The following is a 22,147-nucleotide window of genomic DNA, read 5'->3' as shown; positions in this document are numbered from 1 at the left end:
GAGCAGGAACCTGGCACAGAAATGTGGTGAGTGTAGAGGACAGATGACCCCGGGGACAGCCACCTCCTGGAGCTCAGACCCCCAGGTCTGGGAACTCGGGGCTCTTTGCCACCCCCCAATCAAAGCCCTTTCCTCAGGGCTGGACCGAGATGATCTCTGAGGAACCTTCCAGCCCAAACCGTGATCCCAGGATGTGGCATCTCCTCCCTGGTGGGTGTGGGGGCAGCTGGGACCTCCTGACAACTACTCAGGAGCCAACCCACGCTGAGGAAAACCTCACACAGCTTTTTTCCTTCTGCCCAGCACATTTCCTTGGCTCTGTCCCTACGACCCGCAGCGTCCTGCTCGCACTGAGGGACCTGCCCGGGATCCACCGCAGCCCCGGGCGGGCAAAGCCCTTCGCAAACATTCATTATCCATCCTGGGGAAAGCCGTCCTGCCTTGTCACACCCTTGTCACCGGCAGCCAAGCCAGGGAGGAGCTAAGCAGGCCCTGAGCCAAGCGCCCCTCTTCCCAAGGGGCACAACACGGGACCCCCATTCCCCGGGATCGCTGCCCATCCCCTTTCTGGAAGGGGATGTGGAAGATGCCAAGAAAAAGCCGCTGCTGCAGCCGCTGCTCCAGCCGAGCCTCGGCACAGCCCTGACCCAGATTGGCTCCTTGTTGTTGTCTCCCCGGCCGGTGGCACCGAGCCGGGCATTCCCCGGCGCTGAGTGCGCCGCCCGGGGCACCCCCGGGCACCCCGGGATGTGCGGGCAGCGCTGCCCTCCGCACTGCCCAGCGCTGCCCTCCGCACTGCCCAGCGCTGCCCTCCGCACCCATCCCAGCTCCAGCGCTGCCCTCCGCACCTCCACATCATTTGTGGGACCCCCAAACACAGACCTTCCCACACCATCTATGGGGTTCCCCCAAACACAGACCCTCCCACACCATCCGTGGGACCCCCAAACACAGACCTTCCCACACCATCTATGGGGTTCCCCCAAACATAGACCCCCCCACATCATCTCTGGGACCCCCAAACACAGACCCCCCCACATCATCTCTGGGACCCCCAAACACAGACCCTTCCACACCATCTGTGGGACCCCCAAACACAGACCTTCCCACACCATCTATGGGGTTCCCCCAAACACAGACCCCCCCACATCATCTGTGGGGTCCCCCCAAACACAGGTCCCCCCCAATCTCCAAGCCCTGGCAGCAGCTCTGGGGTGCAGCAAAGCCCAGTGGGGATGGAGTCACCCCTGGCACCCACCTACCCCTGCCATCAGCTCGACCACCAGCCTGGGGCAGGCGATGCTGGAGCAGCCCAGGGTGGCCCCGCACACACGGGTGCACTCCTCGGGGTCCACACAGCCCACGGAGTCTGGGGGACAGAGGCAGGTGACAAGCTGAGACCCCTGACAGGGTGGGGGCCAGCCCTGCACCCCTTCCCCCCTCATGCCCCCTCCCACTGGGCAGATGTTGAGCCTTTGCCGTGGCCACCGTGGCCAGACCTTGGCAGGACAGCGGCTGGAGGAGCAAGGAGCACATCCCACCCGAGAGCTGAAAATCCTCCTCTGCTCCTCACTCCCACCCGCAGCTCCAACACCTCAGGGCCCGTCCCACCCCTCGCCTCCCGCTGCCCAGCCCAGTGCAGGTTGGATTTTTCCCACATTAAACCCAGTGACAGCTGCCAGGGGGAATCTCCAGAGCCAGAGGCAGCAGAGCCCCGGGGCCAGCCCGGTTCCTGCACCCCTGTGGCAATTTCCTGGGCATGGGCAGCACCAGCAGCTCCTGGGATTTGCGTGGCAGCGCTCCAGGACCATCAACACCCAATTATTTCTATGTCTCAACGAGTGATGAACCCTTTTTTTTTTTTTTTTTTTTAATTGTTACGCTCATAAAATATTGAAATGAATGGAAATTAATGTCAGGCATTAATATGGATGGGCTGCCCGGCTCTCCGGGCTGCACCCGCCCAGGCAGGAGCACGGGGACGAGCACGGGTGATCCCTGCACAGGACTGGCAGCACTGTCCTGGTTCTCCTGCCCGGTGACCTCCACCAACGAGCCCTCAGCCTCCCAGTTTGTCCCAAACACTGGTGGTGACACCTTGGCACCTTCCACAAAGGAGCACGGGGTGAGCTGCGAGCACGACTCGGTTGTGGGCAGACCACAGGCCGTGCTCAGCACATCCCAAGGATGCCAAAAAGCCCAGCCTGGACTCAACCCTGAGGTCAGAGTCAGCGCTGAGGCTCCAGTGACTCCTTCCTGCAGCAGCCCTGAGCAAAGCTGCCATCAGCGCTCTGTGCCTCAGTTTCCCCTCTCTAAAACACCACGTTGTGCACGGCTCCATGCAAATCGTTGGTGGCTGGAGGGTGGAAAACGTCCCAAAGGGCAAGGCAGCGTCTGGATGTTGTGTTCCAGCTGAAATGCCTGCCCCAGGCCTCAGCTCTACCGAGGAACACTCGGTGGCACCTCGGCGTGAGTGGGAAGCAGGATCCTCCGAGCCAGGAGCAGCGCTCGGTGTCATACCCCACTGCCTCACTCTCAGGCCCGCTGCTAAAAATGGAAAATTAGTTAGGACCTTGTAATTAATGCTTCCATCTGCAGGAAAGGGGCCGTGTCTGCAGCGGGTGCTGCCTGTCCAGCTGGATCCACCCGGGGACGCCTGGAACGATGAGGACCAACCTGCTCAGCCACAGCCAGCCAAGCCTGCAAACAGGGGCTGCACCCAATTCGGGGCCTAAATTCACCACGTGGGGTGAAGAAACGCCCGGGATGGGGAGATGGGGGACCCAGGTGAGCATCAGGTGGAGATGCTGCAGGTGTGGGGTTCTGCCACCCCAACCCGCCCCCGCCAGCAGAGCCAGCACATGGCGGCTGGGATGCAGCATTTACCCCACATGCAATAAATCATTAGTGCACACACACCCCGTGAAAGAGTCTGTAAATCTCCTGGCACAATAAAAACACCTGGAGCGAGCAGCTCAGGCGGCCAAAACCACAACACGCTCCTGCCACGCCACACACCCACACTCCAGCACCCATCTGGGCCATCTCCCATCACACCCAAAGAGGTCCTGGGTGCTGGCTCAGTGCTCACCTCTGTCCATTTGCTGTCCCCATCGCTGCCAGCAGCGCTGGGATTTCACCTAAAACACCCAGGTTTGGTTCCAGCCCCCTCAGTCTCTGCTGCAGCAGTCAGTGAGCAGGCCACAGCATGGGGATGTCATCCCACCCCTGGGAAATCCCTGCAGGGTCAGCCACAAAGTCACCAGCTCCACCTGAAACACCTCCTGAGCTGATATTCTTCGGGAGCCAAGCACTTGGATCTTCCCCAAGTTGATGTGGCACTTGGGGACGTGGTGTAGTGCTGGAGCTGGCAGCGCTGGGTTGGACTCGGTGACCCTTTCCACCCTTAGTAATTCCATGATCCCAACAAACTGCTGCCACATTCCTGTGTCCCCCAGCCCTGCTGCACCTCCTGCACAGGCCAGGCCAGGGCTGGGCACAAGCCCACGCAGGATTTGTCACTGTGGGACGAGCAGGGCCACTGTGCCTGCAGAGAGGAGCACTTTGATGGCCCAGCGCCTGGCCAGACAGGCGGCTTTGCCCCAGGAGCCTGACTCAGGCAGGGCCCTCATTTATCCGGCTGTGAATCCAGATGAGCCACGCCAACGCCAGGGACAGACACACAGCCCATGGCACTTCCCTTTTTTTGCATTGGCGCAAGAATCTGACCCCAATTCCTGAAATTCGTCTTCAGCTGAGCTTCCAAGAGAAAAGCTCAAGAGAGCTTGCACAGTTCTGGCTTGTGAGCACCAAGTGGTGAATCCAGGGTGGGGTTTTTTGTCCATCTCACTGTTACTAATGAGACCTGTCACAGCCAGATCTGGTGATGTGGCCGTGACCACGCTGTAGAAAAAGGGAGAGGACAAGACAGGACATGACAGGACAGAATAGAATAAATGGTTTCATTTGGAAGAGCCCTACAACAATCATCTGGTCCCACTGCCTGACCAATTGAGGGCTGACCAAAAAAATTAAGGGCATTGTCCAAATGCCTCTTAAACACTGACAGGTTTGAGGCCTTGACCACCTCTCTAAGAAGGTTGTTCCAGGATTGGAACACCCTCTACGTAAAGAAATGCTTCCAAATATCCAGTCTAAACCTGCCTCAGCGCAGCTTTGAACCTTTCTGGCAGCTCCCACTCGGTGCTGCCCACCCTGGACCCACCCTGGCTCCGAGCTCCTGCACCAGCACAGGAGGGGTTAACCACAGGACAGAGCTCTTTGGCTGGGAAATATTGACTTACCAGCCGGCACAGCGGGAGAGGGGGGAATCTCAGAGGGAGATTTAAAAAACAAATAAATAACGAAACGCCCAAACCCTCTGGAGCCGCCCAGGACCCTCCCACACCCGGGCGCTCCGGGGGGCTCCGGGCGCCGCAGGTGCGAGGGCGCACCAGCCGAAAGAGTTAATCGGGCTGGGCAGGGAACGTGTGAAGGCAGCATGTGACTGCAGGTGGGGCAGGGCGGAGGGATGAATCACTCTTTTCCTTTTCCTCTTTTCACTTCTCGCTGTTACCTGTCCGGCCCGGCACTGCGCGCCGGCAGAGCCCCGAGCCGAGCGCTGCCGGGGCGATGCGCAGGAGGCCGGGGCTCGGCGCCGAGCATCCCCCGCTCCTCCGGGAACGAGAACCGGCCACGGCACCTCGGCCGACACGTCCTGCTCCTCGCTGCCCTGCCTTTAGCCGCTTTTCCCTTTGTTTCTTCCCCAGTTTTTTTTATTTCATCCGGTGTTAGCGTTGTCTTGCGAGAGCGGAGGATGAGGAGGGAGCGGACGCGGGGGTGAAGGACCTTCCCGGTGCTGTAGGTACACCTGAGCTGTCTGCCCCAGCCTGCTGGGGGAAGCTCCGCGTTTTCCTTGCCAGAAAGCAAACCCTCCTCCCCGGCAGGAAGAGCTCCGGCGTGGCAGGAGCCGTTGGAAAAGGGAGCGGTGCCTCCGCCGAGCTGCGCGCTGAGCCGGGGAGGGTGAAGCGAACTGTGTGTTTAAGGACTGGAGAATAATTAATTCCTATTTATTGCCGACAACGCGGCGCTCGCCGGCGGCACAGAGCTCCCTCGGGACAGGGGACCGGCGTGCGGGGTCACCATGGCTTTCTCCCAGGTGCAGTGCCTGGACGACAGCCACGTCAACTGGAGGTCCAGCGAGTCCAAGCCCGAGTTCTTCTACAGCGAGGAGCAGCGCCTGGCCCTGGAGGCGCTGGCCTCCCGTGGCCCCGACGCCTTCTATGAAGTCCTGAAGAGGGAGAACATCAGGGACTTCCTTTCCGAGCTGGAGCTGAAGAAGATCCTGGACACGCTGGAGACCTACGACCCCGGCTCCGAGTACATCCCGCGGCACGGCAGCAGCGGCGGCGGCAGCGAGGGCGACAGGAACAGCCAGGGGGACGAGCAGGACGTGGCCCCGTCCCTGGAGTACTGGCCCCAGCGGTCCGACCGCTCCATCCCGCAGCTGGACCTGGGCTGGCCCGAGACCATCGCCTACCGCGGGGTCACCAGGGCCACGGTCTACATGCAGCCACCCATCGAGGGCCAGGCGCACATCAAGGAGGTGGTGAGGAAGATGATCTGCCAGGCTCAGAAGGTGAGGTGCGCCGCGGGGACGGGGCAGGATTGGCCCCAGGGCATCGTGCTCCAAGTCCTGCCCAGCCGGGCAATCCCTGTCCCGCGGGAAGCTCTGCCCGAGCAGAGGCAGCGGGGCCAAGCCGGCAGGTTTTGCCCTGTAACCAAGTGCTCGGGGGTCGGGTTTTGCTGGGGATGCTGCCAGCCGGGGTCAGCACTCCTGGCAGCAGCACAGCCCTGCCCAATATCCACCCAGCAGCTCTGTTCATCTTGGGGTCCCTGCAGGGCTCTGGGGAGAAAAACGGGTTGAGCTGTTCTCCAGCTGGTTCCAGCCACTCCACACTCGTTATTCCCGGTGTGACAGCATGCAGGAACCTGGGATTGTGTCCTGGTCTCAGCCCTGGGTCCACCAGCTGTCCAGTATTGACCCTGGGGTCATGGCCCGGCCTCAGTCCTCGTGTCCACCATCCGTCCAGTCCATGGCCCTGGAGCAAAGTACTCAAAGCTTCTGGCCTAGCACTGACCCACACGAGGGTCAAGCTTGGCCCAAGATGGCTGTGGGGCTCCAAGCTGGCTCACCCTGGCTCTCAGAGGACAAGGATGAGCTGGTGAGCAGGAGGGACAAGGCTGGGCAGATGCTGAAGGGATTTGGGTTGAGACTTGTCCTCCCTGTGGCACCAAGCCGAGGAGCAGGGAGTGGGGATGCATGAGCCATCACCCAGGGAAGGAGGGAGATGGTGGCCTGTGCTGAAGGCCAGCAGAGGTGGGAAAGTGCTGCTGGTGTTTCCCAGTGACCCAGTCCCAGGAGGGGTTGGTACCTGCTGGTTTCTTGGTGCTTTGAAGCTCCTTGGGTTCTGTGAATCCAGTACCGTGAGAGCTCCAAGGAAGGAGCTTCCCACCCCAGAGGCTGTTCCAGCAGGGAAACAGGGAGAGCCTGGAGCAGAGGGGACAGGCTGGGATGCACCAGGTCTGCCTGGCTGCTCCAGAGATAGTGCTGGGCTTTGCAGATCCTGCTAGGAGAGAGGGAAACCTGTGACATGCAGCCAGCAGAGCTTCTCCAGACCAGCTCAGGCAGAAAAATGAATCTCTCAAAACATCCAAGGCAGCGGGATCACGGGAATGGCTGTTGGGGGTGTCAGGGCTGGGGGCAGGAGCCACCTCTGGCCACTGTCACCTGGCAGAAGTGGAGGTGACTTGTGCTCACCTGTGACATTTTCCCCGCCAAAGGGGCAAAGGGAAGGGAGAGCTGTGGGCTGGAGGATGGGAGAACAATCCCACAACAAACAATGGCTCATCTTCGGGTCTTTGCCTACTCACCGCTTCCCAGCTGCCCCCATGCGGGCAGCTCCTCCTGAGTCATCCCACACCCTGCTCCTGCTCCCAGGGCTGAGTCAGGCACATCCCCACCTCCCCTGGAGCCTCTCCAGGACACGGGGACGTGGCCACGGTTGATGCTGCTGTGCTCATCCCCGGTTCTCCATGGCCCCTGAGCAGGGCTGGGCTCTGCCTCCCGCCCCAGACGGGCCCTGCCTGTGGGATGAGACATGGTGACACCACTGGGGACACGCAGGAGCCTGCTCGGAGCTTCTGGTGCCTCAGGAAACGTAGAGATGGGTGAGTGCTGAGTGCTGCAGGGTCTGGGGTGGCAGGAGTTACAGGAGTGGAGTTCTTCCATGGTCTCCCATCCCGTGTTTCAGCACAGATCTCCTTGCAGCTGAGCCTGCTGTCACACGGCAGAGCCCAGGTGACAACTTGTGGGTGCTCCTAAGGGTGGGGGACACTGGGCTAGACCACCCTGCTGATCTCTGCCAGGGCTCAAGGTCTTCGCAGCAGCTCCAAGGTGAAAGGGTTTGGCTGAGGAAGCTGAGAGTGGACAAAGGCACCGTCCTGCTGCCACCCTCAGATGTCACACACGCTGTCCGTGTGCTCTGTCCTCCCTGCCCCAGGGCTCTCCACCACGTGCAGAGGAGCACAGGCTTGGGAGAAGTTCACAATTCCCTGACCCTTGCTCCAGACGCCGTCCCAGACGCTCGCTCTGCTCTCGGTGCCAGTCGCTGTCCCATGGCCGGGAGAGCAAAGTCCTGCTGCTGGCCCAGGCGAGTTGAGAGCTCAGGAGAGCAGTGCTGGGGCTGGGAGGTCACCCAGGCTCCCAGGGTGAGGAACCCCAGGGATGTGAGGCTGCTCTGAGGGTCACAGGAGCCCTGGTGCTCACAGGAACGAGCCCAAACCCTGCCGAGTTCAGCGCCTCGGACCCAGGCGTGCCAGACAGGGAGATGCAAATGATCCTCTCCTCTTGCTGGGAACGAACAGGAGAAAGGAGAGGCAGGATCCTGTGGCCACATCCCTGAAAATCATCTTTGTGGCCCCCAAGCAGAGCTGCTGAGGGGTTTCACCCGGCCGAGCCGTGGCGCAGCCGTCTCCTCCTCGCTGCAGATCCCCGGGGCTGCCAAGCTCACAGCCTGGACACCAGGAACAATTTCCTCGTGGAAAAGCTGGTCAGGACTGCAAGGGGCTGCCCAGAGAGGTTTGGAGTGCCCATCCTGGAGGTGTCCCAAGGAATTTGTGGATGTGGCACTCGGCGCTCTGGGCCGGTGACGAGTAGTGATGGGTCCAAGGCTGGACTTGACAATGCTGAATGTCTTTTCCAGCCTTAATGATTCTATGGTGGAAGGGAGGAAGATCTCCCTCCTCCTCCTCTCCTCTTGGCTCTCTCTCTGACCAGAAACCAGAGCATGAAAACATTGACCTTGGCCCGGAGCCAGTGGAGAGAGCAGTGACTCTGACCTCCTCTCTTCACTTGAGGTTCCAGGTTGGGATTGTGGTGATGTAATTACCCTGAGCAACTTCCAGCGAAGGTTGGGAGGCCCTATTAATTACTGTTTACAAAACCTTCTGCTGTTCCTGGATGAAAGGGTCGACAGGGGAGAGCAATTATTAATGTTACTTGTCCCACCTCTCCTCCAGCCCAACACTCTTCCTCTAATTGTGCCTTGGTGCCTGCCTAATTTATTAAATGCCCACGTGGTGCACCCCAAAAGTCATTATCTGATGATTCATAGTGAGACAATAAAGAGCTGCAACTTCCTCTATAAAACATGAGCCTGCAGTTTAGGCACTCATGAAAGCTGTTCCAAAAATCACATTTGGGATTTTTTGGGATGTCCAGGGGGATACAATGCTCCCTGCTCCTCAGGGATTTGGGACCCGGCACCTGCACATCTGCAGGCAAGAAAAGCTTCTCCTGCGTGGGCACTGGGAGCCTCCAGCTGCAGATTTAGGGCTGATTTCCTCTGCACCCTCCAGGAGAATGGCAAAGGGATGGCAAAGCTTCCTGGGATGACACAGCAGCAAAAGGGCTGCAGGAAAAGGAACGTCCCAGCAGCGAGGCAGAGGTGACAGGGACAAGGGACAGGCTGGCTCCCCGCGGCCACACGGCACTGCTGGCTCCAGAGAGCCCCATTCCCCAAGCTGGGAAGCAAAGAGCACGCAGGATTTCACTGCTCCAGAGCAGACAGAGCTCTGCTCCTTGCAGATTGCCCCAGGGTTTAGCATGGCAGGGCTCAAGCCCGCAGCGGGTTTCACCCAGACATGGACAGTCCCCACGTGGGGAGTGCTGCCAGTGCTGTCCTCACCCTCCCAGCCCCGTGCCAGGCTGTGTTGGCACACTGGACTGAGATCCTGGTGACAAAGCCTGTCCTGCAGGCAGGACACGGTGGAGAGGGAAGCGGGAGCTGAGCAGTGACAGGAGGCACCAGCTGAGCAGGAGGAATTGGGTTAAAACGTGGGCAAGTGGCTGAGAGCTGGGCTCCCTCCCCGTGCCCGAGCTGGCCACCCTGGGCACTGCCTGCGGCGTGTGAGCAGGGCTGGGATGGGGCACAGAGCCCTGCAGAGCTCCCTCGACACCTTCAGAGCCACAGCTGGGAGCCGAGGCCTCGGCACGGCTGGGACCACAGTGGGAAAATGTTCTTTTCCCTCAGAAACCAAGCTCAGCGCTGTTCTCATCCCCCTTTCACGAGTGCTCGGCTTTTCCTGGGGTAAACACAGCACCCAGGAGAAGTGACATGGGCAGGGAAGGAAATCCTCTGCCCCCCAACCAAACCCACGCTGTCCCACCGAGGTGTTCCTCAGCCAGGACCCACGGCAGACAGCTCAGCTCCTCCCCAGTTTCTTGCTGAATGCAGCAAATCCAAGCCCAGAGCTCCCAGAGTAGCTTTGAACCCATCCCTCTTTGCATCCATGCACATCCAGCAGCTGATTCCTGCCTCAGTTTCCCCACCAGGACAGCACGGATGAGAAAAACACACGAGTGGGTGCACAAGGGAGTGAGTGAGGATTTATCTTTTCACAGCAGGCTCTGGGGTGAGGATAAATGGGAATTCAGCTAAAATCGAGTGGCAAAGCCATAAAGTGCCCCCTCACCTGCCTCGCTGGCACCTCCCAAAGCATTCCTGTGTGGCCAGGGCTGGGGACACCAGGGTGGCAGCAGGGCTGGGGCTCCCCACACAGCCTTGCTCTTCCCCCCATCGCCTGCAGAAAAGGAAGAGGCAGCAGTGTCATAACAATCCTCTGCTTAATTAAAGCCCTCCTGTGGCACTGAGCTAATTAAAAGGCAGCTCGGTGCTTTGAGAGCTCTGGACTGGATGTGTCTGAGTGTGCAAGCACCCAGCACCGTCCCAGCCCCTTCCTGAGGGAGGGAGGAGCACCCTGGGGTCTCCCTGGTGTCCCCCCTGGCTCAGCCACGAGCCAAGGCCAGCAGGGCCCCTCTGGAAGGGCAAGTGGCCAAGAGCACCCACCTGCCCCCAGCCCAGGGCACCTTCCAGGAGCAGCCACAGGGCTGGGAGGAGTTCCAGCCATGGGACAATGACAAACCAGCACCCTGATGCTTTTCCCCTGGGACGAGGGGAGGCAGAAATCCCCGAGGAGCTGCCCTGGGATTGCCTCCAGCCCCTCTGCCCGCCATGAGCTGCTGCTCACCGCCCGGGTGATGCCATCACCAGGAAATCAACACCCATGGGCACAGGCAGACATTCCAGTGAAACTCCCAGCGTGGCCCAGATCCATTTTCCTGTCAGCCCCGGCGTGGTTGGGACAGCAGCAAACGCCCTGGGGTGCCGAGGCAGCTGCAGCTTGTGAATATCAGTGACACTGCCTGTGACAAACACAGCTGCCACCACTGTCCCGGCTCTGCTCCTTCCATCCAGCCTGGGAGGAAGGAGGGATGCAGTGCAGGCTGGGCAGTGAGACCAGGACAGATGGACACACCACTCAATGGCTGGGCTTGATGATCCTGCAGCTCTTTATCAACCTTAACCCTCCTGTGATCATTGTGCATCAAAGGCCAACCCTCCTGATGATGCTCCTGCAATGCTGATAGCAAAGGGACACCAAAGTTCTCAGCCAGAAACTGGACTCTGAATTTTGTGAGGCCTGTTAAAGGCAGGGAAGTTAGATTCGCCCTCAGTAACTGGTTTTTCATCAGTAGGTTATGCCTTAGGTCATCACTGAAATGGTTAGGGTTGGAAAAAACATCCAAAAACCATCAAGTCCAACAATTAACTCAGCACTGCCAGGGCCACCACTAAACCATGTCCTCAGGTGCCACATCCACCTCTCTTGGAGATCAAATCTTCCACAGTGACAGCAGAGGAATGGGAGAACTTTCCATCCTCAGACTGTCAGGAGCTCCCCCACCCCGAATTCCAGCCTCCCACAGGGAGCACTTTGCCTCTCACAAAACGAGCTCTGACTGTGCCTTGGGTTATCCCTGGCCACACCACCCAGACTCATCTCTCCTGTCCCCTCTCCAGGTCATCGCCGTGGTCATGGACATGTTCACCGACGTGGACATCTTCAAGGACCTCCTGGACGCCGGCTTCAAGAGGAAAGTGGGAGTCTACATCATTTTGGATGAGACCAACGTGAAGCACTTCCTTCAGATGTGCGAGCGAGCCCACATGCACGCTGGACACCTGAAGGTAGGGATGACCCGAGGGTCTGGAAAGCAGCAACCTTCTCCAAAGGCAGGAGATAATCAGAGTTATCATCCTACTCCCTCCTGCCTTGGGAGAGGCACCCCACTTGTGAAGAGTTGAGTCCATTTTTCCTGTAGCCAAAGCTGGAGGTGATGCCCAAACTCAGGAGCAGCGTGGAGGGGTGGGTGAGAGGATGGGATGTGGATTTACAGCCAGCAAAGCTGGATGCAGAAAGCCCAGGGGGCTGCTGGTACCCACCCGGGCCAGAGCAGAGGTTGAGGGGTGCAGCCCTACAAGGGTGGGCACAGCAAAGCCCGGGGCAAACCTGTGAGCTCAGCTCCTCCCGAGGAACGAGCTGGCAAGGGAGAGGGGGCAGTAGATGCTGTGCCAGGGCAGGATCTGTGCTGCCACCAGCTCCCTGCTGCCGTGCCCCGGGGCAGGACCGGCACCGCCGCCGCTCTCAGGCTCTCCCCAAGTCGGAGGCTGGCGTTAAAAACTCCATTTTCCCCTTTTCTGGATTTCTGGAGCCTCCGCCCCAGCACAGGGCCGGGAGCGGGGCAGGGAGGCTCCCACGCTGCCCGAGGCCCTGGCAGCTGTGAGGGATGCCCTGGCTGCTCTCACTGAGCTGGGCAGCGCACGCTGCAGGGACTGACCTGCCCGGGCGCACACGGAGTCACTCCTGTGCACGGATCCCACGGAAAACCAGGGAAGGCAAAGCGCAAGGAGGGATGCCTGGCAGCGCAGGGGTCGGTTGGATGGGGCTTGGAGCAACCTGGTGTGGTTTGAGCTGTCCTTGCTCGTGGTGAGATTTAAGGTCCCTTCCAGCCCAAGCGATTCTGGGATTCCCCTTCCACGGCCCTGTGTGAGCAGAGGTGCAGAGAAAATCACAGAGCTGTCATAGAGCTCGTGCGAAGGCAGAAGGGGCAGAGGAGAGGACGGGGGGGTATTTCAGCCTCAGGAGCAGCAGCCAGAGCAGGGACCCTCACCCCAGCCACAGGACAGCCCCAGGCTCAGCACCCCCATCACCAGCACAGCACGCAAACACACAGGGCAGCCCCACAGTCCCACTGGGGGCTTGCAGACCCCCACTCCCAGCCAGCACGGCTCGGCCTCGCCTGTTGCTTGGCAGAAAAGCGATGCTGCCGCTCCCGACGTCAGCCCAATGCCCGCCGGCAGGGCCCGTGCCTGGGCAAGCTCCCCAGATCTGCTTGGGGTGAGGGCCAACCCCTGGCTGAGCAGGAACACGTAGGAGCCACGACACCCTCACACCTGGAGGCACGAGACGGGGAGCGGGGGCTCGGGGACCCCCCAATCCTGGCACCTTCCCCAGCTGCCCTGCCCGCCAGCCCGGCTTAATTGCTGCTCCCAACAATGAGAGCGAGCTCAGCCCGGCTTTTTCCTGCGTCCAAACTCCCTGGAGAGCCTGGGACCCCGCAGGCTGCTGCTGCTTCAAGACCAGAAAAGCCAGCGCTGACGCACTCCGGTGTTTTCCTGCATTAGCAGCCCGGTGGCAGGACTGGAAAAGCAGGAGAACATCTGCAGAGCTCTGCAAATGTCTGGAAGTTGGGATTTGCCACATATTGCAGCCAATTCGCTGGCACGGGGTGCAGGAGGAGGTGAGGAAAGTAGGGCAGAGTCTGGGAGCTGCTTCTCCAGGCGGGAGATGTTAACGAAACGTCCCTCGTTATCTCCCGGTGCCAATTAGCAACCGGCTTGGGCAAGGCGGGCGCTGCTTGAGCAAGGGCTGCCTGGGGAGTGATTCACCCAGCCCAGCTCCTCGGCTGGGGTAAAGAAGCAGATTTTACTTAACAGCACTGACAGGAGGAGGAAAAGGAATCAGCACCGGGAGCGTTGTTGTCTGAAAAACACCCGGAGCTGCTCCTTGGGTTTGGATGTCAGCTCCGAGCGGGTGACGGGCAGAGGGTGAAGCCTTGGGGGTCACTGCTCTCTCAGCAGCCCCATCACATGGGACAGGGGTGGGAATTGCCATCCCAGTCCCCCCAGTGCAGCACACTGGCCGGAATTAGGATGCTCAGCACCAGTTTCGCCCCAGCCGCAGCAAGCAAAAAGGAAAATGCTAAGAAAAACATGAAATGCACAGAAAATTCCCCCCCCCAAACTTTCTCTGTTCAGTGAGTGGAAACGCAGTCAGGAAAGCTGTGGCTTTCACATCATCTGCACTGAATTTTCCTGCTAGGGGTGGGGGAGCAGGACTAGGAGTGCACCTGGGCTCAGGACTTTGCCTGGTCATGATCTCCGGGGAGAGAGGAGAGCCCAGGGAAGCAGATGAGAAAGGCTGGAGGAGGGGAAGACAAATATTTTTGATGCTTTTCTTTAAAAAACAAAACAAAAGACACAATAAAACAGTCGTGGAGGGCATGACCCAGTGATGACACAGAGCCTTTTGCAACAGCATTCTCAACATCCCAGCAGGAACAGGAGGAATGCAGGCGCTTTCTTAAGAAAATATTTTCTCCCCACCCAAAAGGAGCCCCTTTGCTTTGGGAGATTCTATCTGCTGTGCTGTGGAATGTGCCATGGAGACACCGGAGACAGGAGCCAGACCGGGGATAAAAAAAGAACAAAAGCATTTTCACAGGGCCAGGGCTGCCCCTGCATCACTGGCTTTCCTGGGGAGGACACCCAGCTCCACTCCAGGGACCTGCTTCCCACATCACCAAGTTTCGTTTCCCGAGGGTGAAATGTTTCCCCACTGCCTGATTTCCCACCAGCCCTTAAAAGCAGGATTAGATGCCCAAATTTAGGAGTGCAGCAAAGGGGGAGCGTGGGGAAGGACAAGCCCACCGCCAGCAGGTCCACGTGGGCTGTCCTGGGGTCACCACCTCCCCCTAAAACCCCTGAAGATCTCCTGTGGGAGCAGGTGTGGAACCTCCTCTCCCATGGTGGCATTTGCATAGATTGCAGGAGCTGAGGAGCGCTTGGCAGCACCACCACACAGCCCTCGCCCACGGACACCGGGTTCAGGAGATGGCAAACACAGCCTGGCACATGGGCAAGGCAGGAAACTCTCCAAGCCCAGCCCATGGTGGCCTTGGGCGAGTTATTTTATCTCCCCATCGCCATGGTCTCTGCTGAGCCGGCCATGAAGAACATTCCCAGTCCTCGGAGGGGCTGTGAGCATCCGGAGGGGCGTTCCTGGAGGGGTGGGTGGTGGTCTCACACCACCTTCCCTCCCACCCACACCTCTCCCTTTGCCCTGCAGAACCTGCGCGTCCGCAGCACCGGGGGGACGGAGTTTTTCACCCGCTCAGCCACCAAGTTCAAGGGGGCTTTGGCCCAGAAGTTCATGTTTGTGGACGGGGACCGAGCCATGTGTGGCTCCTACAGGTAAATCGGTGACATCTCCTCTTGCCCACCCCATGGAGGTGCTGGTCAAAGGATCGATGCGAACCCTCGTGTTCCAAGGACCCCCTGCCAGACTTGGCTCTCCTCATTCTAAACCGGGAGGAGATTTTATAAGATTTGGAGTGGGCCCTAAGGGGTTCCCACTAGTCCCTTCACCGCCAGGTCTAGGACACCCACCCTTCTTGGAGGTGATGGGACACACCAAGTGTTTCTTGGAAGGACCAAAGCACCAAACCACAGCCGGTCCCAACTCTCACACCAAGCTCAGCTTTCCCAGTCGATGTCCTACACAAAGTGTTTTTCAGTTTGTTCAAAGGAAAACTTACTTAGGTAGAACCAGACCAGCCCTGTTCAGGTTTCAGGTCTAAAGGGCAATTTTTACAAATGTGGAGCTGAAACATTTTCTGGCCATAACAAATAACACATCCACTTACAAGTGAGTTACTTCTCTTAACCCAAACTGAGGCAGGAAAATCAGCAAAAAACTGACCCACTGCAAATACCTTTTATTTTTACTTCAAGTCCTACTGTGCTCAGGACTTCAACCCTTCACTCTAATTTGGGATGGGAGCTATTTTGTCAATCCCACTATTATTAATGTTTACAGTGAGATCCTGTCCCTGCTGGCTCCATCGGTCCCCCGGGGAGGGCCAGGGCAGGGGAGAGGTGTCATTTACCTGTTTAGAGTCTCCAGTGTGTTTTTGTTCCAGCTTCACCTGGTCCGCGGCGAGGACGGACCGGAACGTCATCACGGTCCTCTCGGGCCAGGTGGTGGAGGCGTTTGACAAGCAGTTCCAGGAGCTCTACCTCATGTCCAAGGGGGTGAGCCTCAAGTCCATCTCCGTGGGCGAAGAGCCCGAACCCGAGCCCGTCACGCTGCCCTCCGTGGTGCCGGTGACCCCCGCCAACGCCGTGGTGAAGAAGCTGATAAACCCCAAATACGCCCTGGTGAAGGCCAAGAGTGCCGACCAGATCAGCAAGACCTCGTCAGAGAACCAGGACAAAAACCAGAAGAGCGACAACAAAGGAAAAACACCTCCCGAGGGCCAGGGGGGCGACCGGCACGGCGACGTGGCCGACCTCTCCCTGCTCATCCACCCCGGCCTCCTGAACCTGGAGAAAGCCAACATGTTTGACTACCTGCCCACCTGGGTGGAGCCTGACCCCGAGCCTGGCAGCGAAGTCTTGGGCTACATCAACATCATCGACCCCAAGGTGAAGAACGTGAAGCTGTCGCAGATGAACCGCATCAAAGTCTGCGACGTCTCCCAGGCCAGCGCCCAGCACCGGCAGATGCTGAAGAACCGGGAGATGGAGGCCAGGAGGAACTCGGACCAGGAGCTGCCTCTGCTGTCCCCCAGCCACAGACAGATCCCACAGCCCCCCATGGAAGCTCCTGCAGCCCCCGCTACCACCCCCATCGAAGGCATCAGCTGGACAGCGAGGCAGGTGGGGACATTTGCCTCTTCACCGCTGGGCCACCATTTGAAGCCACAGGAGGAGGTGCTGGGGGACGTCAGACCTCCAGTTCCAAAGCCAAGGACCGTCCCTGTCGGTGTCCTCATGACCAAAGTCACGACAAGCTGTGACAGCAGCACTGCCCTGGGGGGTGACACGCAGCCACTGCTGGCTGACCGCACGGGTCTGAAGCAGGAGCGGGAGGAGAAACCCAACCGAGCTTCCAAGGAGACCTGCCACGTCCAGCCAGACCGGCCAGCAGCAGCTCCACAGGAGGACAAGGGGCCTCCCTGTGCCCACAACGGGCTGGGAGAAGAGGAGGAGGAGGAGGAGGAGGAGTACATCACCCTCAGTGACCAGGAGAGCTACTCCAGCAGCTCTGCTGACCACAGCTACCGCCGCTCCAACGCCTCCTCCATCTCAGACGAGTACTTTGAGGTGAGGGACCGCTACGGGCCCCTCCGGAGAACCAACTCGGACGTCACCCACAACGGGGAGATCCTTCCCATGCAGAGGAAGCTCAGCGACCCTCATATCAGCCGGGGCACCTTCGTCAGCCCCCTGGGCAGCCTCCCCTCCCTGAAGCACGTGCGCTTGGAGGACGTGACGAAGAGGAGGAGCAACGCCGTGGAGATCAGGCCCATGCTGCCCCGCGCCATCCTGGATGGCAACAGCTCCTACCCCAGCAGTGCTGCCCAGGTAGGACTTTTTGCTGTGACCTTTTGTTTCTCCACCCTACAAAGGTTTGCAAACCCGGAGGTGGCCCAGTCAGCTCAACCCAGGTGTGATGTCATCCTGAGTTTTTTGGTGTCATCCCCACCTCTGGTGCTGTCCTAGATGCTGAGATCAGACTTTCCATAAAGGAGAATAACACCCTGCACCAAGAGTGCCCAAAGACGTGGTGACCATTCCACAGCTGTTGGTGTCCAGCACTGGGGATGGCTGTTAAAGGGGAGGGTTTTGGTAATTAAAGATTATATAAAGATAATTAAAGCACTGGGCTGGGGGTGGAGCTCCAGCCACAGCTGCACAGATGTTCTGGGGCTCGCTGAGCTCCATCCTCAGCCCATCAGCGGTGGCATCACGCCCAGCTGGGGACAGACTGCACATGCAGGCGTGTCCCTCTCAGGCTTGTTTTGCAGCGCCTTGCCAGGGTGATTAGCATCAAAGGGAAAGCGCTCGGACACATAATTAGGCAGAGCAAGACAGCGGAGGAACAGGGACAGCAACCTCTGTGGGCGAGTGCCACAGTCAGCAGCTTTGTGGCTGATCCACGAGTGACGCCAGCCCCTGTCACCGCACAGGGCCAGCGCCCTGCTGCAATCCCGGGGGCAGCAGTGCCAGAGCCCCGCTCACGAGGTCACAGCAGCATCCCCAGCACGGCCTGAGCATCGTCCCACGCAGGGCTGATGACACTGCCATCCCCCCGTTTCCACCCCGGCTCTGCAGCCTCCTGCCAAGCATTCCAGGGCTTCTCAAGGCTCCCCGCCCGCTGCTTTTGGGGCATTCCAACCCCCAGGGCTAAACCAGCAGCTGAAATCACTGAAACTGCCTGAGGTTACCCCAGCTGAGCACCTAATCTGTATTTACAGGGAATTTAATGTGCCATCCCAGAGTCCACTTGCTTCTCCCTTCCCAGGCAGCGACAGGGAGCTCAGAGCTTTAATCCTTGCACATCAAATACCCCCAAAGCCCTGCAGGGCAAGGAGCATCGAGCTCTTTGATGCTCTGTGACCCAGGTCCCAGGTGCCACCTTGCTGGGGACGGCTGGCTGGGTACGCTGGTGTTCCTGCAGTAACTTGTTCTGGCCCTTTGATGAGAGGCAGATAATTAGCACAGCATCGGGGTTAGGAAAGCCAGCACTCAGTGAAGAGGTGCAGGGAAGGGTTTCTCCCATGTGTAAAAATAATAAATTGAAGTAACCCTTGATTAACTCTTGAAAACTCAAATTTGACAGAAATCATTATCAAGTCTCCCAAGTATTATTTTTTTTTCTGGGTCCACATTTCTTAGGTGCTAGCCCATTGCCCAGCATAGCCCAAAACACAGGTGGAGGCTGACTCAGGGCAAAAAAATCATGTTTTCCATGTCATAGAAACCAATTCCTCTCCCAGTTTCCCTCTGGAAACCACCTTCCCTAAATACACAACCCCATTCACAGCTGGATGCACAGCAGGCGGAGGAGGAGGGACACCTGGGGCCTGTCCTGCCCCCTCCCATTCACCCCTCAGGGTCAGGGAATGCCCACCCCACCAGTGCCACGGCCACATGGGGGGCCCTTACCTGGGTGCCCCACCCTGCTGACCACCCCTGGCAGATGAGGAGGAGCAGGGGCAGCACCTTCAGGTCTGGGCAGGATGGAGCCGGCCTTGGTGTGGCTCGGGTTTTTGGCAGAGTGACCTCTGGACGATGAGCTGTGGAGAGCCAGGCAGGAGGGCTGAGCAGCTCCAACATCTACTCCACATCAGCCTCTTCCTTGCCAAACTGCATCCCAAATGCTGGAGCCCCTGGGCATCAGGCCCAAAGGCAGTGTAGCCATGCACCCAACCCACAGCGGGGCTTCTCTCCAGACCAGTAACGGGTTGGGGTTACCCCGGAGCACCAAAAAAGCCCAGTGCAACCACAGCAGCACATCCTCCAGCCAGCAACCACCATTCCCCACCACCATCCCACCCCCCTTGCCCCTTCTAGCCACTCTCCTCCCCAAAGAGTGCCCACAATGACACAGAAACCGAGTCCAGCCTCCTCCTCCTCCTCCCACAGCTCCACTCAAACCATCACACCTCGAAGCTCTGGCCAAGCCGTGTCCATCCACAACACAGCCACCCCTGAGGCTTTGAGGCAATCCCTCCTAAATAGGCAACACCTGCAGGAATTGCTGATTTCACAGAGCTCAGAGTCCCTCCAAAGGCTCCCAGCAGGATTCAGGCTCCCCTGGGCAGGCACTGCCTCATTCTGCTGGCGGGCAGGAGGGGCAGGGTGCCAGTTCCTGGGGTGGGATATTTGGTTTAAGCCATGGTTTAACTTCTTCCCAAGAGCCAGAGCATGTCAGGAGCCACAGGAGCCACCACCCAGCTCAGGCACATGATGAGCTCAGAGGGAGAAAAGCCAAATCACCCTTAATCCTTCTCACCTGAAGCCATCTCAGACCTTAACACTGATTTTAAGCATCTAATTAAATCAATCTCAGACTACCTAAGTTAAACTGCTTTAACACAACCCTCCTGGTCAAAGCAGGAGGTGTCAGCTGCAGGGTCAGGGAGGACTTTGGGATTGCCTGACAGTGGAGGCAGAGGCAGGGCAGGTGGGCACAGCCAGCTCTGCATCCTGCTGGCCCCAGCCCCTCCTGCCATCTGCACCTTGGTTCACCAGAGCCACCTCCCCTGGTACCTCTGCACAGGTACACCCAAAGGGGAGATAAACATCTGGCAGCCACAGCCACATGTGACAACCTGGCCCAGTCCAGAACTGGGATTAATGGTGCTCAGAGCCGACACAAACGCGTGTCCCAACCCAGCTGATGAGAGCCACCCCCGCAGTGGTGGTGCAGCTCAGTGCTGATCCCACCTCCTCTCCCAAGCCTCCTGATCTGATTTCATCTGATCCTGGCACTCACCTGCTCCCACAGGCTGGGGCTGGCTGACTGAACTCCTCGGGGCTGACGTGAGGGCTGAGATGGTTCACGTGGGTGTTCAGGCTGCTGCTGGAGAGAAGGTGTTGAGATGCCTTCTCCTGGATTTCCAGGCAGGAGGAACTTGGGCTGGGGACAGCCTCCAGCCTGCCAGGGCTGCTTGGGACGTGTCAGAGAGTTTGCCACCGGAGTCAGGAATCAGCTGGGGTTGATATTTGAGGATGTTCCGAGCTGCCGCCGAGTTTGGGCAAGGGACCAAGGGACAGAGGGGTTTGCCCACGAGGACACAGGTGAAGAGGTGGCCTTGCACCCTTCCAGCAGCCAGAGCTGACGGCGTCTCTGCTCTCTCCCAAACAGGGGGCTCCCATCTACCGCTACCGGCCCAGGACGGCGGCGGGCAGAGAGCCGGGCAAGGAGGCCTCCTGCTCCCCGACGCACGAGAAACCCCTCCGGGCCACCAAGTACCGAGGCGAGGGAGCAGAACCCAAAAAGACCATTGCAGGCAGCCAGCCCTACTGGCAGAGCAAAACCTTCAGCCCCAGCAAGCCCACGGCACCCGGGCACCTTCCCCCAGACAGCCCCAGAGCGCCGGGCCAGCGCTTCAGCTCCCTGCCCGAGGGCCAGAAGCCGCCCGAGGAGACGAGGACACCCCTGGGCATCCCGCTCTCCAAGCTCTCCCAGTCCAAGCACCTCAAGAACAGGGTTGTGGGCGCTCAGGGGGCTTCTGTGGACTCCAAAAAGCCACCCGCCGAGCCCACGGGCCAGAAGGACCAGTAGGGGCTGGTGATGGTGGCCTCGCAGAGCTGGTGGAGCCCAGGCAGGCGCCGCCTCCCTTGGGGCAGGGGGTTCTTGTTTACATTTGCCAGCAACACGTGGCCACGATGGACAGCCCAAAATCATCCCTGCCCAGGGCACAGCCCCTGGGGCTGGGTCTCAGAGGGGTGCACGGCATCCGCCCTGGCAGGTGGCAGCAGTGTTGGGAGCAATCTTGGACGGCACAGCCTTTAGATGGGTCTCTTCCAGGCTGGGGTGGCCTCCGAGCTCGTTAAAAGCTGGGAAGCATCACTGGGGGAGCTGGCACCCTGTGGTCTGTGGGCAAACCCAGCCAGCTCCTCAACCCAGAGCGCTGCCTGGAAAAGGAGGGATCGTCTGTGATTGTGTTTTCTTCTGGTTATTTAAGAGACTCTTCTGTTACCATTTTGCACAGCGGGTCCCACCACAGTCTGCCCTCCCTTTGGAGGGTGAGCCGTGTCCTGGGACAAAGACTCCTCAAGGGACCCCCCTCTTTTAAGCTTGTACTGTACAAAAGCAACTTGTTCATTAAAGCTCCCTGGTCCCACGGCAGGAGAACCTCACCTAAGACTATTAAAATGCAAAGTTAGGTGGCCTTGGAGTCAATAAACTGCAGCTCAAGGTGCCTTGGCACTAATGTCCAGCCAAATATTTTCTATCCCCCTGAGCATTTCCCCAGCACCCCGAAACCTCCAGCAAGCAGTAAAAGAAAAAATAAGAACAGAAGCCCCTTTTCACTGCATTTTTCCTAGGAAATGGGAGCCAAGGTCTGAGCCTGAGCCCTGACAAGGAGTGTGTGCCATGAACAAGCCCTCACAAGCCAGCCCCCAAGCCCTTGGCAGCTGCCCCGTGCTCCTCCTCAGAGCTGCCAACCAGCCCTGGGCTCTGCCCTGCTCCCCACTGCCTCCCTGCTCCTGGGGGGCATGGGCTGAACCCTCCTTGCAGCACCCCCAAACCCACAGCAGGAGAATTTCGGAGCCAGAGGCATCACTTTTTGGAGGGAGGGAGGGATGGGAGGCATGCCCCCATGGCCACCCACGCAGCAGCCTGGGGAGATGGGCAGGGAGGGGCACTGGCACCCCCAAACCCACGGCAGCTGCTGAGGCTTGGGAGAGGAGAGGAGGCTCCAGAGGCCTCACAGAGGGAAGGGAAGAGACAGAGCAAGCCCCAGGAGCATCCCTTGGTGGATTCCCACAGCTGGTCCTGCTGTCTCCTCCTGGATCCCTTCCATCCCTGCAGCCCAGAGGTGGGAACGTGCTCCTGGGCAATCTCCATCCCACAGGACCCTCCTGCTGACTTTAGCCCGAGGGCA

At 59.1% G+C, this 22,147-nt stretch overlaps 1 protein-coding gene across 1 annotated transcript; it reads left to right on the top strand.

The window, feature by feature from the left end:
• The first annotated feature begins 5,143 nt into the window (after positions 1–5,143).
• Positions 5,144–20,889, top strand: FAM83G (family with sequence similarity 83 member G). Its single transcript, XM_021550363.2, has 5 exons — positions 5,144–5,638; positions 11,424–11,591; positions 14,812–14,936; positions 15,665–17,111; positions 20,401–20,889. Exons 1-5 carry the CDS (start codon positions 5,144–5,146, stop codon positions 20,818–20,820), a joined length of 2,655 nt encoding a protein of 884 aa, XP_021406038.2. The 3' UTR covers positions 20,821–20,889.
• Positions 20,890–22,147: the final 1,258 nt, after the last annotated feature.

Source organism: Lonchura striata, chromosome 16 (genome assembly GCF_046129695.1).
Source record: "Lonchura striata isolate bLonStr1 chromosome 16, bLonStr1.mat, whole genome shotgun sequence".
NCBI lineage: Eukaryota > Metazoa > Chordata > Aves > Passeriformes > Estrildidae > Lonchura > Lonchura striata.
This window is presented reverse-complemented; position numbering and strand designations above follow the sequence as displayed.